At 48.3% G+C, this 21622-nt stretch overlaps 1 protein-coding gene across 1 annotated transcript; it reads left to right on the top strand.

Annotated features, from left to right (window-relative positions):
• Positions 1 to 187: 187 nt before the first annotated feature.
• On the top strand, positions 188 to 20469 carry SHPK (sedoheptulokinase). The gene is made up of 7 exons (XM_010987937.3): positions 188 to 420; positions 5134 to 5275; positions 9823 to 10006; positions 10540 to 10692; positions 11877 to 12052; positions 14619 to 14819; positions 16879 to 20469. The coding sequence occupies exons 1-7, from the start codon at positions 253 to 255 to the stop codon at positions 17289 to 17291; spliced, it is 1437 nt and encodes a 478-aa protein (XP_010986239.2). The 5' UTR covers positions 188 to 252; the 3' UTR covers positions 17292 to 20469.
• The last annotated feature ends 1153 nt before the right edge of the window (positions 20470 to 21622 follow it).

The raw sequence follows: 21622 nt of genomic DNA, 5'->3' as shown, positions 1-21622 counted from the left end.
GTCGCAAACCCGGTCCTGAGGAGCGGGACCTCTAGTCCCGCCTTCCGCCGCCGCTCCGCCTATAGCCGGGGCCCGTCGCTCGAGTGGCGCGACACTCCGCCTCCCTCAACCAATGGGAAGACGAGTATTCCCTGTGTTGCGCGTGGCTAGAAAGATTGGCAGGCGATGCCCCGCCTCGGCGCCTTGTCAGGGTGAAGTGTGCAGGAGTGAGCGCCTCGGCTTGGGACGCAAGCTGCGCTCGTCTTCTCTGCAATGGCTGCAGGGTCTGTCACTCTGGGCATCGACCTGGGCACCACGTCTGTGAAGGTGGCCCTGGTGGAGGCCACGCCTGGCGACCCTTCCGGGTTCGTGGTACTGGCGAGCTGTGCCCGGGCTGCGCGAGCCGAGGTGGCGGCCCAGAGCGCGGCAGCCGGGCCCCAGGTGAGGCAGCCGCCTCCTCCAGGAGTCTTCTGACTCCCTCTTCCTCCTCAAAGAGGATTCCCTGGCTGCTCCAGCCTGTCTGATCCCTGCCTGCCTGCTGCAACTCCCTCCATCCGTTAGGTTTCGTCCCAGGAGCTTTCCTACCTGCTGGCACCGATCTCCCCTACTCTCTGGCCGTCTCTGGGAGCCTTGCCCTTGGCGCTGAATCCCCGTGCTCTCTGCCCTCCACTTTCTGTACCTGCGGGAAATTGCTCTTCGTATATGGAGTGATCTCAGGCCTGCTCATTCTTGCTGCTCTCTGCTCCTTGCATCTGCCAGCGTCCTCAAATTCAGGATTCAGTTTGTTCCCCAGGGCAGTGCCTGAGTTTTCCTTGAGAAATCAGATGCAGAATCAGGAGTAACCTGCTAGTCTCTCATCCCGCAGGAGTGGAATGTGGAGGGAGGAACCCAAATACTTGGACAGGAAACGTCCCTCCTGCCCTGAAGGCTGAGACACTTTGGAGGAAAGATGCCAAGATGGATAGAAAGACATTGAGAGATACCTTGATTAAAATGTTTGGAAAAGTTCAGACCGATAATTATACATGAAAACTAGTGTTTTGTGAAAGCTACAAGGTAGAAATGGAGAATTTCACTGCTGTAGGCTCAGCTGTAAGATGTGGGTTCAGAAAGGATGTCAATCTTCAGTTCTGAATTCCATTAATTCCCTGGAAAAGGTAGCTCTATATTCAGTTAATTGACAATAGAAATTGACATCAAGAAACTTTCTGTGTAACCTCATGACTTTTTCTTCTGGATCTCAGCTTGTTCTCCAACTTGAAATAGATGACTTCTATGATCCCTTCCAGTCATAAACCTCAGTTTTCTGAGCCCAGTCCCACTCCGAACAGGTTTGTATTTCACAAACTGTTGCTACATACCTGGACTCAGTTCTACAGGGTTCAGAGTCCATCTTGCTCAGAAGCATTTCAGAGGATAGATTTCAGGAGCACGTTGCATTTTCATAGAGCCTTTCAAAATTAGTTTGGTTGGGGCATCAGGGCATTTTAGAATGATTATCTCACTTCATGGACTGTGAAATGGAGGCAAAGTCAGCTCTGACCCTGTGGAGGTGAGGAGCCAAGCTGGGATTACAGGGAGTGGGTTTAGGCAGTGCCCTTTTCTTGGTAATTCTTGCTTTCTTCCCATCCCCTAGTGTTCAGCAGGCTCTTCCGTGTTTATAGGCACACCCAGTGCTCCACCCCTGCCTAAGGAGGGGTTTAGAGGGGGCAGTAATAGCCCCCATTGCATCCTCCACATGTGTCTTCTGCTCTGGGACAAACGGCATTGCTGTAATTTCATCTATAGCAGGAATTCCCAACCTTGGCACTGTTGCTATTTCGGGTTGGATGATTCTTTGTTGTGGGGGCTGTCCTGTGGATCATAGGATGTTTCGCAGCATTCCTGGCCTCTAACCCTCTGCATGCCGTAGAATCCTCCTTTCCAACTGTGACACCCTCAAATTTCTTCATGTTGCCAAATTTTTTCTAGGGGACAAAAATCACCCCTGGGGTGAGAACTACTGATCTATGGAAACACCTGGTGACTCTGTTCTTTCCTCATTTCCATCCTTCTCTCTCTTTAGAAATATTGTGTATACCACGGTCAAGTCTGGCAGCCATGTGGAAGGTCAGACTTTTAGCTCTTTGAACTTTAAAATATCAGGATTTTTGAGGGAAGCTCTGTGACTCTGAGTTACTCATTTTCCTTCTCTGGGCTTCAGTTTCCCCATCTGTAAAAAGGGTGTTGGGGGGAGGAGGATTGAATGAGTTTCTAAGTTCTTTTTTCAAATCTGAAATTCCAGGATATGACCTGGTCGTCGATCAATTGATATTCTGGAGCAGGGAATGGGGGCAGTGCCTTTCCTGTTACATTGTGGGTGTACCCATTGTCCAGGAATTCCTCCCCCGTCTCCCTCACCACTAAAATGCGAACTAACTGCCACACACTGACTTGTCTTCACTCCCATCTGGCCCATTTTCCTTCTCCGCTGTCCTCACCCACACAGCTCACCCACCCTGGGCCCATTTTTAAATAGCAGCTCCTCTGTCTTGGGTTCATGCACCCAACGTCTGATGGCCATGTGGGAGCTCTTTGAACCAGCCCTGTCCAATAGAAATATGAACCACGTGGGTAATTTTCAACTTTTGTAGCCGTATTAAAAAAAACTGTAAAGAGGGGAGGATACAGCTCAGTGGTAGTGTGTTTAGCATGCAGGAGATCCTGGGTTCAACCCCCAGTACCTCCATTAAATACATAAACAAATAAACCTAATTACTCGCACCCCCAATAAACTGTGAAAAGGAACCAGTGAAATTAATTTTAATTGCATATTTTATTTAACCCAATGTATCCAAACATATCATTTCAATATGTAATAATCAATATAAAATTATTAAGTGGCTAGTGTGCTTTTTCTTTTCCTACTAAACCTGAAATCTGATACATAGTTGACAGTGACAGCACATTTCAGTTCAGACTAGCCACGTGTCATTAATGACTGCGTTGGACAGGGCAGGTTTAAACAAAGGTCTCTTCCCCACTTCCTTCTTCTTTTGCCCGCTTCTTTCTTCCCTCCTAGGGGGTCAGGCACAGCCATGCACCTCCTCTCTGCCCCGTCGTTTACTGCCCAGGCAGTTCTGCTGTAATGTCTCCTGCATAGAGAGTCTTGTTAGGATGTAGGGCTGCCTCCTCGAGAAAATGCAGTGTGCTCCCCCTCCGCTCCTTCCCCATCTCACCTCTCCTACCTTCCTTCTTTCTGCTTCTTTGGTCCTGTGTGTCTGGAGCCAAGTGCTGCCTCAGCCCCAGGCCGGCAGGCCCACAGGGGACACAGGAAGGGTTTGTTGGGAGGAGGGGAGGCCTGCACTGCCTGCTGGAGGGAACAAAGGGCCTGAGGGCTCAGTCTTCAGATGCTTATTCAACATCTTGAGCTTTTCCAGTTCCCCAAAGAACAGAGGTTGCTTAAGAGCTGAGCCACATTTCTCTTCCCCTCTGAATGTTCCCTGGATCCTTAGCGTTGTAATGTGTGAGTTTATTCTGTGAGGTGATTTTTGTGTGTCCCAAATACTTTACTTTGCTAGAGATCAAAATAAGTATTCAATTTATTAAATTCAGAACTCTAGTTCTTACTTAAGCTTTTAAATTTAGCTTATAAAGACTATTCCATTTATAAGCCTAACATTTTATCCCTTGTTTTTGAGGGCCTCTGAATAATACTCAATGCCATATTAGTTAAATTAAATTAAATGCCTTAGATGTTTTAAACTGCAGTATACATTTAATATATCTTCTTTTTTAGGTACTACAGTTATCTGACCTGAATCTTTTCAGAATACTTAAATAATTCTTATAAATCTAATAAATTAAATACATAGCTGTGTAAACCTTAAATGCTCTTATATGTTTCAAGTCCTTTTTGTTTTCTTAAAAAATTGAAGTATAGTTGATTTACAATAGTGTGTTGATTTCAGGTGTACAGCAAAGTGATTTTGTTATATATATATAATATATATATATTATATTACTGCTTGATTGGATTTGGCATTTTGTTAGCTCTAAGATACCTAAATGCATTTTCCCATCTGCCTCCCAAGACCTTTGAACTTTTCCAAATCCTGCATTCATTTCATATGCTTGTCTTTTAGGACTACAGGATGCTTAGAGACATTAATATGCTGTTGAATTATATTCTGTCTATCTTGCATGCCTTTGTCTTTCAAGGTTATGCCTAGAGACATTTTCAAAGAGGCAGGAAGTGAGAAAAAAAGGCAAATCAGGGAAAAGATGGTCCTGACTTTCCTGAATCTCTTTTCCACCCTGGGAAAATCTTCCCACACTCTCAGTCTCTGTGTATAGCTAAACCCTTTGCCCAATTAGTCTTCTGAAAACACAGCTCTGATGATGATACTTTCCCATTCAGAAAGCCCCAGGTGCTCCCCACTACCTTTTTTGGGCAGAGCCCCTCACTGATTGGGTCCCAGACTCTCCTCTTCTCCAGCCTTGTCTCCTACACCACCACCCACCACTGCCCATCCCCCTGGTGCAGTGCCCAGCTGTCCCCTGGGCTTCCTCCTTGCTTGCCTTCCCTAGGTGGGTTTTTGTTTCCAAGTCCAGGGCCTGGTCCTCAGGGCAGTCAGGAAATGTTTGCCAGATGGATGAAATGAAACTTGAGTAGAAGCCAACACTAGGTCCTGTCCTCAAGTGCTTTAGTCCTGGAGGTCTTTCTTAATTACATCTTTCTTGCTGGGTTCCTCCCTGCTGGGTTTCATCTTCCCCTTCCCCCAACGCTCCATGTGCCTCACCAAAGACCTTGGCATTGTTTTTCTTTGCAGGATGGCCTTTCTTGTGTTTTCCTGTCCATCCTGCTGGACTGTAAGCCCCTGTTGGCTCAGACTCTCCCATAGCAGACGGTAGAGCCTGGGTGGTCCGCGGTAGCACCTCATCTGTGAAGGGAGGAGTGGGATCTCACCCACCACATTCCTACTCCAGGCCCCACTGGAGGTGGCAGAGACCCCACTGGCCCACATCTCTTCCCTGAGGCTGGTCAGCTGGTCCTGGAAATGACCTCGGTGGAAATAGCTGGGCAGCCACCACCCAGGAAATCCCTTGAGTCCTCTGCCCTCCTCCCCCACCTGTGTGTACACTTCTGTGCAGCGTGTCCTGTTCTGTTTCCAGGGCCAAGAGCAGGATGTGAGGAGAATCATCCAGGCCCTCAATGAGTGCCTTGCTGCTCTTCCCCGGCAGCAGCTGCGGAAGGTCTGCAGCATCGGAGTGTCGGGACAGATGCATGGAGTCATGTTTTGGAAGACAGGCCAAGGTATGCTGGGCTTGGGAGTGATCACACGCTGTTGACAGTCACCCTGGAGCCAGAAAAGTGCCGCCAGGGGCTCTTCGTGAAGGGTCAGCTTATCCTGCTGTGTCTTGTGTTCTGTGTATAGCCTGTCTTGTTCAAATGTGTAATGAACAAGCAAACTGCCTGCTCACACAAGCTTCATGAGCAGGGAAAGGGAGAAGAGTGAGTTCTCTCTGATTCTCTGTTGGAGTCCACGGAGTGGATTTTCTACAGCTTTCTCTATTTGGGCCGATGTCTTGGAGCATCTGTGTCAACAACTAAGAAATTAGTATAGCTGCAGAGGATACCAGGACATAGAGGAAGTGCTTTTGAATTTGGGCATAGTTTTTGTGGTTTAACCTAATCACAGATATTTGTGCTTTTTAAATTTCAAGGTGCGTCCTTTTCATGGGCGCACTTGCCAAGCATTATTTATTTGGCTGTTTTATTTCAGAAGGTCTGCCACAGTGCAGAGGTGGGTGGCCTGTTCTCTTTGGCCTCCAGGAGGAGAACTAAGCCAGCAATACAGCAATGAGCACTTTGCATGCCAGGTGCTGAGCTAAGGATGTGACCTGCTTGAGCTCATTGAATTTTCCTGACACCCTTATGACGTGGGTCATACTATTGTCCCTTTTGTGCAGATGAGAAGTTGAGGTTCAGGGAGGTTAATATAATATGCTCAGGGCTACGTGGCAGCAAGTGGTGACTCCAGCTTTCAAACCTGAGTCTGTCTGATGTCAGGAACTGAACTCTGAAAGGCCTCGGGGAGGACCAGAGACACAGTGGGGCACAATAGCTCAGTGGCAGGAGGAACTTCCCAGCAGAAGGTCCGCGGAAGGGTTAGGCTCCTGTAGGAAGTTGTGAGCTCCTGTTACAGTAAGCATTAAAAGAAATAAATTTTTTTTTAATTATAAAAAGTTCTATGGGGACATCAAAGTAGGGAAAACAGTATTATGAACTGACACATACCCATTATCCAGCTTCAAAAATACCAACATTTTGGAAGAGGGTATAGCTCAGTGGTAGAGCGTTTTCTTAGCATGCATGAGGTCCTGGGTTCAATCCCTAGCACCTCCATTAAAATAAATAAAAACCCAATTGCCTCCCCCCCAAACAAAAACAAACAAACAAAAAGCAACATTTTACTGCAGGTGTTTTAAGCAGAGGTTGGACGACTACTTTGCAGGGGGTGGTGGGGACAGCTGTAGTTAAAGAGATTTGAGCACTGGATTCATCCCTTTCTGCTTGGAGAGTCAGCAGTTTCGATTCCCCAGGGCCAAGGGAGTGGTGACTTGTGTCTCAGTAGCTTGAGTGGGGTCTGGTGATGCATCCTTTGACTGGTCCCCAGGATGGGCCTGGGTATCTGCAGAAGCCAGCACAGGCCCTCTCCCTCTCCTCTGCCGGTCATCAGGCCAGCTGGGACCACAGGAGCTACTTGGCTCCAATCAGTAGCCAGAGCAGAAGGCCGATTAGGATGTTAGAGCTGACCCCTCAGGGGGAGTCTAGGTTGTAAAAGCTTTTTAAACTCCTTAATTTTGTATTAATGAGAATAAATGTCCTTTTAATACTAAAACCCTTCCCAAAGAGGACAGCAGAGATCTAAGGCATGTGGTCTGGTCACACGCCTTCCTTTCTGCCAGTCTCCTGGTCTCTGTAACAACCGCACAAACCATTGTCCACGTCGTTTGAGAGAGCTGCTTAATATTTCATTGAGCCCGCTCACATGCCTTCTTGTTTTGTTTTCTGTTTCTGGGAAGGAGGAGAGCCATTGTTTGACAATAATGATACCTGCTTAGCAGAGTGAGTGAAATTATATATGAGATCAAGTCATTCGGCTTTTAATAGCGGCTGTGAATTCAGTTTGGTTTCAGGATGCATGATATAGGAGGCTCTGTGCTGGGCCCCGCGGGAGACATTGGAACAGGGATGCAGCCCTGGCCTTCCAGGGCTCACTCAAGGCAGTCAACACAGAAGGGCACCAGTAACCTGAGCAGAGAGCTAATTGCTTCCACGAGGGCACAGAGGGCACCGGCGAGCCAGTTGGAGGAGAGGAGAGGGAGTGACTAGTGTCTTCTGAGAGGCCTGTGGTTACACCTGTTTCCACATTCCATTTCCAGGCTCAGTAATAGCAGGAGAGAAGTGGGGATCATAAAACCCAGCTAAAAGGCAGGCAGCAGACAGGGAGAAAATATTTGCTAGTGTATAGTAGACAGAAGACGGACATGTGTACATATGAAGAACGAATAACAAAGAAAGGGCAAATGGCCCTGTGGAAAAATGGGCAGAGGAAACCAACAGGCACTTCCTAGAAGAGGAAATTCAAATAGCTAATAAACCTATGAAAAGATGCTCAGTGTCATTAGTAATTAGGGAAGTGCAGACGAAAACAACAATGAGAAATCATTTTCCAGCCACTGGATTGTAAGAAATAAAAGTTTGAGAATGTCAAGAGCTAGCAAAGGGGGTGGAAAATTGGTTCTTTTAAACGCCGCTGCTGTTAGTGTAAATGAGCATGTCTGTTTCGGAGGGCAGTTTGGCGGGGTATTAAAAATAAGAAAGCTGCAATGACTCAGCGGCCCTGTTACTTGGAATCTGTTCTGGAAAAGGGTTTCAACATGTATGTGCAAAAGAGGCATAACCGTGGTCGCTTGTTGCATTGTTGTTTATTGCAGTGAAAACAGTGATGTGTAACCGTGCTGTAGAATGGTTGGTACCCCATGCTGTAGAATGATATGTTTGGGAAGGGTCAGGTTATCTTGCTGCCTCTTGTGGCAGAAATATTAGGCATGAAAAATATAATAATTCAAATAAAGAACATAGTAGTTGGGACTGATAGCAGAACGGGTAGAACTTTGGAACAAGTTAGAGAATGAAAGATCAGACTGAGGACATCTCTCAGAAGGAAGAGGGGAAGGACAAAGAAGAAAATATTTTTTAAAAAAAGCTTAAGAGCTATTGAGGATACAAACAGAAGTACTAGTATCGGAATAATAGGAGACCTAGAAAGGCAAAAATAAAAATGGTAGAGGAGGAAATGTTTGAAGAATTAATGGGGAAAATTGCCCCATAAATAAGCTGGAATGCTGCAGAGAGGGCCCAGAGAATGTCAAAGAGGAGAGAGAGGGAAAAGCCCACAGCTAGCGGTATTGCAGTGACCTTTTAAGGATTTGAAAGACAAAGAGAATATTCTAAAAGCTTGTAGAGTGAAAGATCAGATCCCATATGAGTGCCTTAGAAGCATATTAACATCCAATTTTTTCCAACAGCAACATTCCATGTAAAGAGGCAATGGAATGGTACTGTGGTTGTCTACTGCCACAAAACAAACTACCTCCAAATTCAGTGTCTTAAAACAGCAACCAGTTTTATTATGGCTTGTGATTTTAGGGGTCAGAACTGGACAGGGCTCAGCTGACCTATCTGCTCTACGTGGAGTTGATGGCAGTTGCTTGGGAGTACTCATCTGGTGGACAGACTAATCTGGAGGGTTCAGGGTGGCTCTGCTCAATGCCTGGTGCCTTGGTGGGGAAGCCTGGAAGCCTGGGCTCGGCTGGGGATGGTCTGCCAGATGCCTACACATGACTTCTCCATGTAGCCTCTCCAGCATGGTGGCCTCAGGGTGGTGGGACTTCTTATGTGGTGCCTGGCCTCCCCCAGAGTGAGTGCGCTAGGAGGCTCTGGTGGTTGCTGCAAGGCTTCTGATGACCTAGTTTTGAGAGTCCCAGGATGTCACTTCCACCACATTCTCTTGGTCAAGGAAACACCAAGGCCAGTCCAGATTCAAGGAAAAAGGACTTAGACTCTACCTCATAAGGGGAGGAGTAACAAAAACTTTGTGGTAATCTACCACAAATCTACAAATAAATTTCTTAAGTATTGAAGACAAGGAACTTAAAACCGAGAGTATTATAATTGATTAAACTATCATTCAAATATGAGGATATGAAAATATGCCCTGAGGCATATAGACCTTCAGGCACTTCAACGCAGAACTCTACCCTGGAAACAATTTGGGGTGAAATATTTAAATAAGAGCAGAGGAAAATTCAGGAGATAGTTCAAGCAATAAATGGAGGAAAGATGACCAGATTTCATAGTGAATTTTGATGTCTGAAAAATCCATTCGGTAAGACCAAAGGACAAGAGAAAATATTATGTAACCATCCAGAATCAAGTCTAGCCAACATCATCATGGTTGGAAGGACAGAGACCAGGGGGCTTGTGAATGTGCCAACTTCTTTTCTTACATGGGAGGGGGAGATACATCAACTTAAAAAATGAATAAAAAGGAGGGTAGAAGAAGCGAGGCAAATGGAGGGAGTAGTGACCTGCCTGGGGTCCGGTCCACACAGCTGTTACAGGTGGAGCCAGGTACTAAACCCGGGTGCTTTGGTGTCAGAACCCCTGAGTGCCAGTGCAGCATTGTCCTGGTGCTAAAATCTGTCCTGTAACCTCACTAGCAGAGTAGTCTCAAGGACTTGCTGGTGGTCGGTAGCTCTTTTCTCCGTTTTTGGTCATCTCCTTTGTTCCAGGCTGTGAATGGACAGAGGGAGGGGCCGCCCCTGTGTTTGAGCCCAGAGCTGTGAGCCAGCTGGTCACGTGGCAGGATGGCCGGTGTAGCAGCAAGTTCCTGGCTTCTCTGCCCCAACCAGAGTCCCACCTCAGTGTGGCCACGGGGTTTGGCTGTGCAACTATCTTCTGGCTTTTGAAAAACAGGTATGGAAAATAGTTCCTTGAACTGGGTGATGAATTTCCAGGGGGAATGGCTAAAGGGCTGTACCTTCAGCTGGTCAGGATCCCTCCATATGCTGGACCATCCCTCAGTGAATGTGGCCCAGCAGAGGGTGGAGTCACAGGACTTAGACTTGGTCTACCCCTGCTTCATTTTGCAGAGGGCTCTTCTTGGTTATCTGATTCTAACCCTGAGGGGGAAAGATGGGGCCAGAGAGGGCGAGGGGCTTGCCAAGGGTCACATGATGGGTTCATGGTGGGGTCAGGGCTGCTGAGAACGCCTGACATCCTGCTTTCCCAGGCATAGTGAGTTCTCTCCCCTAAGGCTGACTCTGGCCAGCTTGGCTTGGAGGTGCTGGGAGGTCCTCATCTTGGGAGTTCAGCTGTGGAAGGTCCATAACCTGAGGGGTCCTGGCTGCCACCCAGCTGCGCCATGTCTAGTCCACACTGCCCACAGTTAGGTGCGGCACATGCTTTCAAGTCGATATTAGACCACACTGAATTGTTTTGAAAAACAGCCCAGAGTCCCTGAAGTCCTACGATGTAGCTGGCACCATCCATGACTATGTGGTTGCCATGCTGTGTGGCTTGACAAGACCCCTGATGTCCGACCAGAATGCTGCTAGCTGGGGATATTTCAACACCAGGAGACAAAGCTGGAACTTAGAGATGTGAGTATAACCTTGCAGGATGGCTCGAGGCCAAAGGCAGAATCTTTACAGTGGGAGTTTCAGTGGGGCTTTTCCATCTGGGAATAGTGGAGGATTCCACGAGGCCAGGAATCAGGTTCCAATACCTCCCAGCCTGTTCCAATCTGTGGGCGTGGGTGGCCTGGCTGTAAGTGACATCCTTGGGGAGGGGTGCCACCCACCACGCCATGCAGTCCTGCTCCTCTGCTGTCACCCAGACTTAGGGTGGGGTCCTTTCTATGAGTTCTTCTTGTGATCTGGGTCCAGCCTGAAGATTCCAGAGAACAATTTCCATTCTTTAATATATTTTAAAATAGGGTCAAGCAATGAAAGCAGGGGGCTTGAGGGATGCCTTTTAAGTTCTTTTTAAACAATCATTTACCTTTTCAGGTCCAGAAATCAGTGCCCTATAAGTTCACTTCCTTCAGGGCCCAAATTCTGAGCTCTGTAATAAAACAAAAAGCAACTGGTAGTTCAGGTAAAGGACTTTCTAGCATGTTTTATAAAATTGACAGCCCCATGTCCACTAACCCCGAGTGCTGAATGTGTTTGTTATCCAGGACATGGATGGGTTTGACTTTGGTTTGACCTGTGCTAACCAACTGTGACTTCGCTCTAAACCTCCAACTGCCTCCCTTTGCAGAGTGTTTTGCCCTCCGTTCAAACGCAGGAGGCCGGATGCCAATGATATCTGCCTCTTATCCAATCCTTTCTTTTCTTTTCTTTTTAAAATATATTTTATGTTTATTTTTATGCATTTATTTAGTAGGGAGTGGTGGTAATTAGGTTTATTTATTTATTTAGTTTTTCGATGGAGGTACAGGGGATTGAACCCAGGACCTTGTACATGCTAAGCATGCACTCTACCACTCGAGCTATACCCTAACCCCCCCCATTCTTTCTGATCCCCTCTGCTTACACTGGTTGTGTTCTTCCCCGGAAGGCCTATCCCAAGCTCCTGAAAGCCAGTGTTCACTCTTTAAACAACCCAAGCCTATTTCTCATGGTGTTAAAAAAGCCGAAGAGGCCGTCTGTGAACACACTGGTTTCCAGCCTCTCTTCTCTAATGTGTATCCTATAGCGCTTTCCTTTGCTGACTTTCCTGGAAACAATGAAAAACAGAAAACAAACACCAGGTAGATATACTGTCCACTTTTGGTTTGCAGACTGAGGGCCGCAGGCTTTCCCGTCCACCTGCTCCCGGACATCGCCGAGCCCGGCAGCGTGGCGGGTAGAACTTCGCGTGCATGGTTTGAAATCCCAGAGGGAACGCCGGTGGGCGTGGCCTTGGGTGATTTGCAGGCCTCAGTCTATTCCTGTATGGCCCAGAGGACGGACGCAGGTAAGGCTTTCCTTGGTTCTCTCCTCAGATGTCTACTGGGGCCTCCTAAGCCCCAGCTCTGTGCGAGGGTCCAAGGGGCACATGTAGCCAGCAGTCTTGGCATCCTGTTGACTGGAAAACACTCTCATCCCTACAGATGAAGCTCCTGCCCAGGGAGCTTACAATCCAGCAGGGCAAGTTCTGTCCTGACCACAGTCTGTGCCTTTCCTCTCTAGGGCCAGGTGAGGGAAATGACTCTAGTGGGCTGGTTTCTGTATATCTCCCCGATCGAGAAAACAGATGAGTAGATTAGGGTTTTTGTTCCTGTGTGTGTGTCTATGAACGTTCCCTCCAATCTGATTAGAAGTGCAGAGTCTTTTCTGTTTTCTGTGTAAGAGAGTCACAGTGAGGTGGAGGCAGCCATCCAGGGCAGGGTTGGCAAACTTTTCCTGTAAGGGGCCAGATAGTAAATATTTTAGGCTTTGTGGGCCATTTAGTTTCTGTCATAACTCCTAAACTCTGCTGTTGGGGCAGGAAGGTAGCCATAGCCAATACATACATGAGTGGGCATAGCTGTGTTCCAATAAAACTTTATTTATAGATACAAAATGTGAATTTCATAAAATTTTCATGTGTCATGAAATATTCTCCTTTTGGTTTCTTTTCAACCATTAAAAATGGTAAGAATGTGCTACTGGGATTGTAAAATGGCGAAGTCCCTCTGGAAAACAGTCTGGCACGTTTTCAAAAGTTAAACACGAAATTACCATGGGACCCAGTAATTCCGCTCCTAGGTGTGTACCCACGAGAGCTGACAACACACATCCACACAAAAACTTGTACACAAATATTCCTCTCAGTATTATTCCTAACAGCCCCAAAATAGAAACAACCCAAATGTCCATCAACCGATAAATGGATTTTAAAAAAGTGGAAGAGCCACACAGCTAACGTGCTACAACGTGTGAATGAAAGTGAAAGAACTGAAAGAAACTTGTCACGAAAAGCCACACAGTGTACAATTCTTTTCCTGTAAAATATCCAAAATAGGCAAATCCATGGAGGCTGAAAGTAGATTAATGGTTGTCAAGGGCTGGGAATGAGGGTTGATTGCTAACCAGCATGGGAGTTTCTTTCTGGAGTGATGAAAATGTCCTAAAATTAGATTGTGGTTATGTTTGTACAACTCTGTGAATATATTAAAAAGCGCAGAATTGGACACTTTAAAAGGGTGCCTTTTAAGGTGAATTTATTTGAATTACATCTCAATAAAGCTGTCGTTAATAAAAAAAAGTTAAAGCCGTAGTTAGCTCCTGGGCCTTACAAAAACAGGTGTCAGGCTGGATAAGGCCTGGGGACTTTTGTCTACCCGCCGCCCCCAGGGCCTACCCCAAAAGTGTAAGTGGGCAGAGGTGGGAAAGTTGAATGTTGACCTCAGTTAGTTTGGCCCCAACAGGTTTTTTGGCCAGGTCTCATGAAAGATGAAGGAGAGACTCCTGGAACAGTCTGCAAGCTCTGGCCTTGATCTAGAGGAAAAAATCATCCCTTCTGCTCTGGGTCTGGGAGCCTCCCTCCTGGTGGTGGAGGGAGGTTGAGTAGAACGCCTTGGAAATGAGAAGGAGGTGGTACTCGCCAAAAATGAATGAAACCACCCCAGAGAATAAAATGCTTGGGCTAAGGTCTTACTCTCCATGAATACTTGCCTACTGCTGTGTAACAAATCACTCCAACACTTAAGTAGCCCCAGACAGCAAACACTCATTGTCTTGCACAGTTTCTAAGAGTCAGGAATCCGAATGGATGGTCTGGCTCACGGTCCTTTGTGGGATGGCAGTCCCGCTGTGGTCGGCTGGTACTGCAGTCATCCGAAGTCAAGATGATTGAATGAGGGAGTAGGGTATAGCTCAGTGGTAGAGTGCATGCTTAGCATGCACGAAGTTCTAGGTACAATCCCCAGTACCTCCTCTCAAATAAATGAATAAATCTAATTACCTCCCTACAAAGAAAAAAAACTTAAAAAAACAAGACGATTGAATGGGTAACTAGTCTCATTGGTGTCAGGAATGGGTCATCAGAAGTCTTCATCATTGTTTGGGGACTAACAGAGCATAGAGGTTACCTGGCCCTAAGTATTATTAACAGTGTCTACTAACTATGAAGCCCTTGACGACAGAGAAGTGATTTGCTGCACAGTACAGTCCTGGGTAGGGTCAGTGCAAGGACAGGAGGAACTGTATGGGCCCACGGTGCCAACAGCCATACAGAGGGCGTCTCCATAGGGCTGCTCATGACATGGTACCTGCCTCCCTTCAGAGCAAGTGATCAAGACAGAAGCTGTAATGCCTTTTAAAGACCTAGTCTCCAAACTCACGCACTGTCACTTCTGCTTTACTTTCTTCCTTGGAAGCGTGTGACTGAGTCCAGCCCACCCTAAGGCAGAGGGGAATTAGGCTCTGCCTCCTGAAAGGAGTATCGAGGAGTTTGTGGACACACTTTTAAAACCAGCACGCTCTCCCCCTGCCTTGTTGTGACTTGCAACCTCTGAGTTAGCCCAACAGGCCTAACCTCCACTTTCCTTGGACCCCAGTTCTCAACATCAGCACCTCGGTTCAGCTGGTGGCCTCCATGCCTTCAGGATTCCAGCCGGCGCAGACTCCAGACCCCACGGCTCCGGTCGCCTACTTTCCGTACTTCGACAGGACCTACCTGGCGGTGGCAGCGTCACTCAATGGGGGCAACGTACTGGCCACGTTCGTCCGCATGCTTGTCCAGTGGATGGCGGATCTAGGTAAGAGGTGGCCCACACAGCGGTGTGTTCTCCGCTTGCCCTTTCTATGTGGCTGTATCCCGGTGATGAATGTGCCGTAAGCTTCTAGATCCATGTCTCAGACCCAGCCAGGTTCCAGCACATTCGTTCCTTCTTTAGGGATCTGAGCCTGTAGGCTTCTTTCCTCTCATCTTCTGAGCTGCTCTCACCTATTCTCTTATTTGAGGGGCATCTTCTCCCCTAATCTTGACTTTGGAGAATCCTAATAGTGTCCTGGCTCTCCCCGGCCCCACTGTGTTACTGTCTCTGTCAGTAAGCCCCTGGGTCCCTTATGTTTGAGGTTTGCCTTCTGATGACAACAGACAGCTGAGAATAAAATGATCAGATGTGAATGAGTGCAAAGACTCCCAGTATTTTACAAGATTATCAAATCCTCATAGCACTTATTCCTGGTGGGTAGCTCCTGTCCCCCTTTCTTGGAAGGGTCCCTGGAAACTGCTCTCTTTAGGGGAGAATCGACCAGGCCTTCCTCTGCTCTGCATTTACAGGGAAACATGTGGAGAGGGTTCCTTTCCAAGTACTTAGGGCTAGAAATGAAATTTCTGGTCAGCTGTCTGGAAATAGGAAAATCATGTACATTGGATGCACTGGTTGCTTGTAGGAGCTCAAAATCAGGTCATTCCAGGAAGCATCTAACAGAGTTAACTAGTGGGGGCTCAGGCCACAGGGAGCACGTGGGAAACTCATCCTGGTCATGCAGACAGGTGTTGCTGACCACGTGGGTCCTTCCAGGCTGGCCAGGGACATTGGGATTGTGGGGGAATTCTGACCCCTTGGCTGGGAGCCCCTCAGGAATGCTTAATGTAAAGAACAGAACTTTGATTTTCTTTTGCCTTACATTAAGAAAGGTTTTAAAGATATGGAACCAGTTACCAGAACCTTCAGGCACGCCCTTTACCCTAGATATTGCTTTCACCAAATTGGATCTGTCAAATGTTTACTGAGTTGGCTGGTGCTTCTCTTTATACAGAAGTGACTGTTTTTCTCACCCCTGAAGGAGGTGGTAATATTTAATTTCTCTCTAAGATCCCTTCAAAAAGAAAAGTCTTTTGCATCTTCATGGTTCTTATTTTGATCAAACAGAGAGTGCTTGAAAGGTTAGTGGTTTATGTCACTTAACCTTTTATGAAATTTCTACATTATTTCATTTGATTGAAAAAGATTTTTTTTTCCTCTCTCATTCCTGAGGGTGTAGAGTTGAGTTTGTGTAAGTTAAGCGTGCAGATGAAGAGATTTCATGGTGGCTCTTGGGTGGTGGTTCTCAGCACTGGCCACACGCTGGAAATAGTCGTGCAGTTTTAAAAATAATGTTTATGTCCTAGCTTCACCCTTAGAAGTGCTGATTATTTGCCTGGGAGCGGGGAGGGGTAGGGCCTGAGCATGGCATGTTATGAAAGTTTCTCAGGTGATTCTGATGCACTCAGGTGCTGGTAAGCGCTGGTCTAGAACCTTCTACCCAAAAAGCATGGTCCTCAGGCCAGCAGCACTGGCTTCCTCTGGGAGCGGATGATGACTGCGGAGTGTCAGGGCATACCCAGGCACACTGAGTCAGAAGCTGTATTTTAATAAGCTCCCTGAGTGATTCATATGCATATGAAATGGTGAGCTCTGGTCTAGACTGGCAATTCTCAACCTCAGCCGAGAGGCAGGCTAGACTGTGATCAGCACTGTGGTCCTGGGATTCCCATGACACTGCTAATAAGTCTAATGGCAGCCAGGATGATACTTATTGATCAGTGTATGCATTTGGCCTGCTTGGGACCAAGGGTCCCACAGCTGCAGGATGGTTAGGGCTCACAGCAGCATTTAAGATAATCTGTCCCTGAAGGCTGGGCTGGGGTCTGCAGTGAGAGAGCTGGCTGGGGTCTGGGGCAAAAGCACAGCTAGCCAGACTATATGAGTCCTGAGCTGGAGCGAGGAGAGGCAGCAATTCAACCTATCTCTGCCCCCTGGGAACTCTCTAGTCAGCCTGCAGTGAGAGGGAGCATGAACTCACACAGCCTTTCTCTGTTCCTGGCAGGCCTGGAGGTTGAAGAATCCACTGTATACTCATGCATGATCCAGGCAGCTGCACAGCAGAGAGACACGTGCCTAACCATCACTCCAACGGTGCTGGGCGAGAGGCACCTGCCGGACCAGCTGGCCTCAGTGACCAGAATCTCCTCCTCTGACCTCTCCCTGGGGCACGTGACCCGGGCCCTGTGCCGAGGCATTATTCAGAACTTGCACTCAATGCTTCCGTTTCAGCAGCTCCGAGAGTGGGGTGTGGAACGGGTGATCGGCAGTGGGAGTGCGCTGTCCAGGAATGAGGTGCTGAAGCAGGAGGTGCAGAGGGCTTTCCCTTTCCCGGTGTCCTATGGCCAGGATGTAGACGCAGCTGTGGGGGCAGCTCTGGTCATGCTCCAGAGAAACTTCAACCAGCAGGAGTCCTAGCACACTTGTTGGCTAAAGGACTGTTGCAAATTTTATCTAACTAACATTCCTGACATGATCTTGGGGCCATCCTTTTCCTGGACAGCTCTGTGGTGAGCTTTTAAATGATGCTTGTTCTCAAGGCATCATTTTGACCAAGAACCAGCCTTCAGGAAACACTCTAGTAATGCAGCTAGGAGTCACTGACTAGATCCCAAATCAGTTCCTTCTGAAAGAAACTCACCTGGGAGCTGGTTGCAAATGTAAAGGTGGAAAAAAGAAAGAGAGAGGAAGAGAGAAAGAAAACAGAACAGCGGCCCAGCATCCTGGTTGGCAGGGTCACCTGTGAGTCACGTGTAGACAAAGAAAATAAATGTGAACTTCAGACACCAAAAAAGTTTGGTGGATATAGGCTCCAAGAAAGAACAGAAGACCCACCCCCACCCTATGTCCAGCTTTTGGATTTTTTTTTTTTTAAGGACATGAAGCCCAGATTTGGGTTACGTGCAATGTTGGAAAAGTCTTCCCTACTGGATTGTACCTCATGACCCTGAGGCGTCTTTCCCAATCTCGTTCTTCCCTGGCCACAGCTGGTTAGCTGGGGCAGGAGGAGACTCAAGGACAGTGATGCAGGCTGGCTAAGATGAAGTTGCAGGGGTCTGTGCTGGCCTTCTTGCCACGTCCTTCCCCTCCAAGGAGAGCCTGCTGCACTGGGGCTGCCCCAGATGCTCACGACACAGCTGGTTTGAAGATATGGAACAGGGAAGAAAAGGTGGACAGCATGACCAGCAAGGGGGACAAGTGCTGTGTGGTCCTGTCTTTCAGGCACCAGCAGGACCCTTTTCCAGGAGTGTGTTGTGCAAGTGTGTTTTAATCCCTGCACATCCCTGGGAAGCCTTCCAAGGGAAGGGATGCAGCCAGGCATATTCCTATCAGAGATAACCCCTTGTCCTGCAGGCCCCAGCTCTCCTTTCTCTTGGTGTGGGCCACCATGTGTTCCTGGCTCATGGAAGCATTCCACTGGAGTTGACATCTCTGCAGGGATCCCAGAGCAACTTAAATCTTCCTGTGGTTGTAGGATGACTGTGGAATGGCTTCCAGTAGAGAGCCATCATCACTGCATCTGCTTCCACACTCCCAAGGGTGATCCCAGGTGCCTGATTCTGAGGTCCCCAGGCAATGATGAGTTTGGGAAGCAGTCACATCTCTGTGTAGTTGCCACTCTATGAGTTACGTGATTGTCCAAAACTATTAGGTTAATCTGCCTGGCCATGCTGATTGAATTTCAGATACTAAAGCTCATTCTTCCACAGCCTTATCCCTTTAATAAAACACACCTCTCCGCTTTGGGAAGACTGGCACTGCAACAGAGCTGGGTTTGGGAGGTTGGATGTAGCCCTGGGGATCATTTGTAGGTTGTCCCTTGAAAGAGCCCTGCCTGCCCCATGGTTCTTCTGGGACAAGTGGCTGCAGATCACTCAGGAAAGTCACGTGATTTTTCCCTCAGCCAGAATGAGTTGACACCCTCATTTTGAGATGAAGGCACCTCGGGATGGGCTGCAGGATGGCAGAGAGCGCAGTCCATCAGGAGGAGCTGGCTCTCTGAGTTCAGGGAGGCAGCCTGTCTTGCATTCCCAGGATGCTGCAGGTGAAGTCTGTAAATAAAAGAGTTGGAGCTGGACGGGTGTCCTGCAAACCCAGGCAGCCTGGCCCAGTGCCCAGCATGGCCCCAGCACTCTGTCCCCTGTCCACTCCACCTCTGAGGCTGAGCCTGGCACATCCAAGCTTGTCAGCTAGCAGTGCCTGCTGCCGTTTCTAAGGCACGTGGCCCTGAGCACAACTGCCAGGGCCTCATTTCTCCAGCCTGAAGTCACAGGCCACCCATGGCTTCTGCTTTCATTCCCGGGAGGTACCAGAAAGTAGGACCAGCCTGATCCAGATGAAGAACTGGGCCTTTAGGGCTGTCTGCCAACATCCTGGTCTTAAAGCACGTGATAGGCTTGCACTTTCCCACCTGATTTACTTTGGCCAGTAAAATGTGAACAGAAGTGTGTCACTTCCAAGCAGAAGCCCTTTGGAGCCAGTGAGATGTGCCACATTCACTTCCCTTTGCCATCAGTGACCAGGGGTGTCCCCAAGAGAGGAGACTTTGCCAGGCTGGGTCCCATGTGAGGCCAACGTGGCGCAGAGCCCTCACCAGCCAGTGAGTGACACACAGTGTGACTGAGAAATAAACCTTCAGTGTTTGAAGCTACTGAAATTTGGGGGCTGTTTGTTACCATGGTGTAACTTAGCTTGTCTTGACTGCTGCAGCCCTGGTAGGGACTGTGCCTGAGAATTCTCACCTGTATCCAGCACAGACCTGTGTTTACAGAGCATCCACTAGGAGCTGGGTGTTCTGTCAAGCATGGTGATGTGTTGTTGGATTTCCATCACTAGGGAATGAAATAACACCATAACGGATCTGCCCACGTGCCCAGAAGGAGGGGCAATTCATTCTTCATGCAAGTGTCATTGAGCTAAGCCTTGGAGACTTCCTGTCTAGTGGTGCTAATGATAATTAGTGTTTTTTGGAGTGCCTACCATGGACTAGAAGCTAGTCTAGACTCTACTTGTTGGAACTCATTTGATCTTCAAAGTGATCCTAGAAGGTGGGTACTGTTGTCCCCGTTTCACAGATAAGGAAACGGAGACATGAATGAAGTAACTTACCTAAGTTCACAGCACTGAGATGCAAAACCCAGAGCCCACTTTCTTTAGCACTCTAGGCAGCGAGCTCAGGGTAGGCCAATGTATTTATGTTAAAGTGAATGGCCTGTCTAGGGCGTGATGAAATGTCTGGTATCACTTGATCATGGGGTGGATAAAATGGTGCTGTGGGAGTTGTGGTTGGAAATGTTGGCCAGACTGGGGAGGGTGGTGGATGCCAGACTGAGCGTTTGGACTCTCTCCTGTAGGCAGCGGAGGGGAGGACGAGCTTCATGGGCTTTGGGAGAAGAACTGGCAGTGTGGACTCTGGATTGGAGAATGGATGTGACTGGAGGCGGGTCCCTATTAAAGGAACCTAGAACCAGCCTGAGAGATGGTGAGGCCAGAGCCAGCGCAGGGGCCGAGGAGTGAAGCCGGCCCTCCCTCTCACTTCCTGCCCCTGCCACACACACCCCTCCTTTGGCCTTTGACTGTATATACATGACGTTTATGTGGCTTTCATGTTCTCTGTTTTTCTTTTCTTTCAAGTGGTTGGAAAGCTCCTCAAAGGCAGGGTCCCTATTAGGTATTCTCTGTCCTATCTTCCTCCTGCATCTTAATTTGGGCTGATGTTCACCTCACAGGGCAGAACACCTTGTCCAAAGTCTGGCTTGGATGCCGTCCACCTGCTGCAGTGCTCTGCAGTGCATCTGCCGCTGGGTTATAACTGTATCCAGGACCCCACTCAGTGTTTGATGTTGGGCGCCGGCTTGCGCTTGTTACGGGGCACCCCCGTACCCCCAGCCCTGTAAGCATCCACGAGAGCCTAGCAGGTCTTCCTCCCCACCCATCCTGGCCTCCTGGAGGGCACAGACCATCTTATTCGCCGTACTCACCTCTCTGGGTTCTCAAGTGCAGCGTGGCCCTCAGGAAAGAGGGTGGGTCACACCAAACCTCTTCTCAGGCACGATTAGATAAAACAGGCCACATCTTTGAAAGTTAGATGTTCTTGGTACAGAGATGCTCTTTGTGTGACTCATGAAGCATTAAGCAAGTCTTGTTTTTTTCATTGGAAGACAATTAGCCACCACCTCAAGCTAATGGCCGGATACAGCTTAGCAGTTGGCAGATGAATTCTCACTGAAATAATAAGGAGAGGTCCAACCCCCAGGCCTGCCTAGAGCCCATTCACACCGCATCCTCATTAATCCCCAGCAGCAGGCCGGGCAGGTGCTTGCGCCTGTTTTGTGGCTGAAGAATCAGGCCTGGAGATTCAGCTCCCACCCAAGTTCATGCAGCTGGCATCTGGTCTCTTCACTCCTGCTTCCGTTCTCCACCCCCGCCCCTCACCCTCCAATAGCTTCTCGCTCTGTTCCAGACCCTCCCTGGATCCCAGCTCTGCAGAGCTGGGCTCAGCTGTCGGTGCTGAGTGGATGCCTGTTCCCTCCCCAGCTCAGATGGCCAACTCCATCTGCTTCCGATGCACGCGGACCCCTCTCACAGACCCTCGCCCTCCCCGGGAGCTGACTCATGTGGGTACTTGGTGACACTAATGCACAGGCCAAACGCAGAAAGGAAAGTAGCTTTCTTCCAGGCTTGCTGTTTGCCATCTAGATCTGGGACCCCTGTGGTCTTTAAAATTTGGGAGGCAAGACACATAAATC

This window comes from Camelus dromedarius, chromosome 16 (genome assembly GCF_036321535.1).
Source record: "Camelus dromedarius isolate mCamDro1 chromosome 16, mCamDro1.pat, whole genome shotgun sequence".
In the NCBI taxonomy this organism is placed as follows: Eukaryota; Metazoa; Chordata; class Mammalia; order Artiodactyla; family Camelidae; genus Camelus; species Camelus dromedarius.
This window is presented reverse-complemented; position numbering and strand designations above follow the sequence as displayed.

Excerpts from the sequence above, each read along its gene's own strand:
- SHPK (XM_010987937.3), top strand. The coding sequence starts at position 253 with ATGGCTGCAGGGTCTGTCACTCTGGGCATCGACCTGGGCACCACGTCT. Across the intron at positions 10,007-10,539 it reads TTCTGGCTTTTGAAAAACAG|CCCAGAGTCCCTGAAGTCCT; the intron begins GTATGGAAAATA and ends TTTGAAAAACAG. Across the intron at positions 14,820-16,878 it reads CCAGTGGATGGCGGATCTAG|GCCTGGAGGTTGAAGAATCC; the intron begins GTAAGAGGTGGC and ends TGTTCCTGGCAG.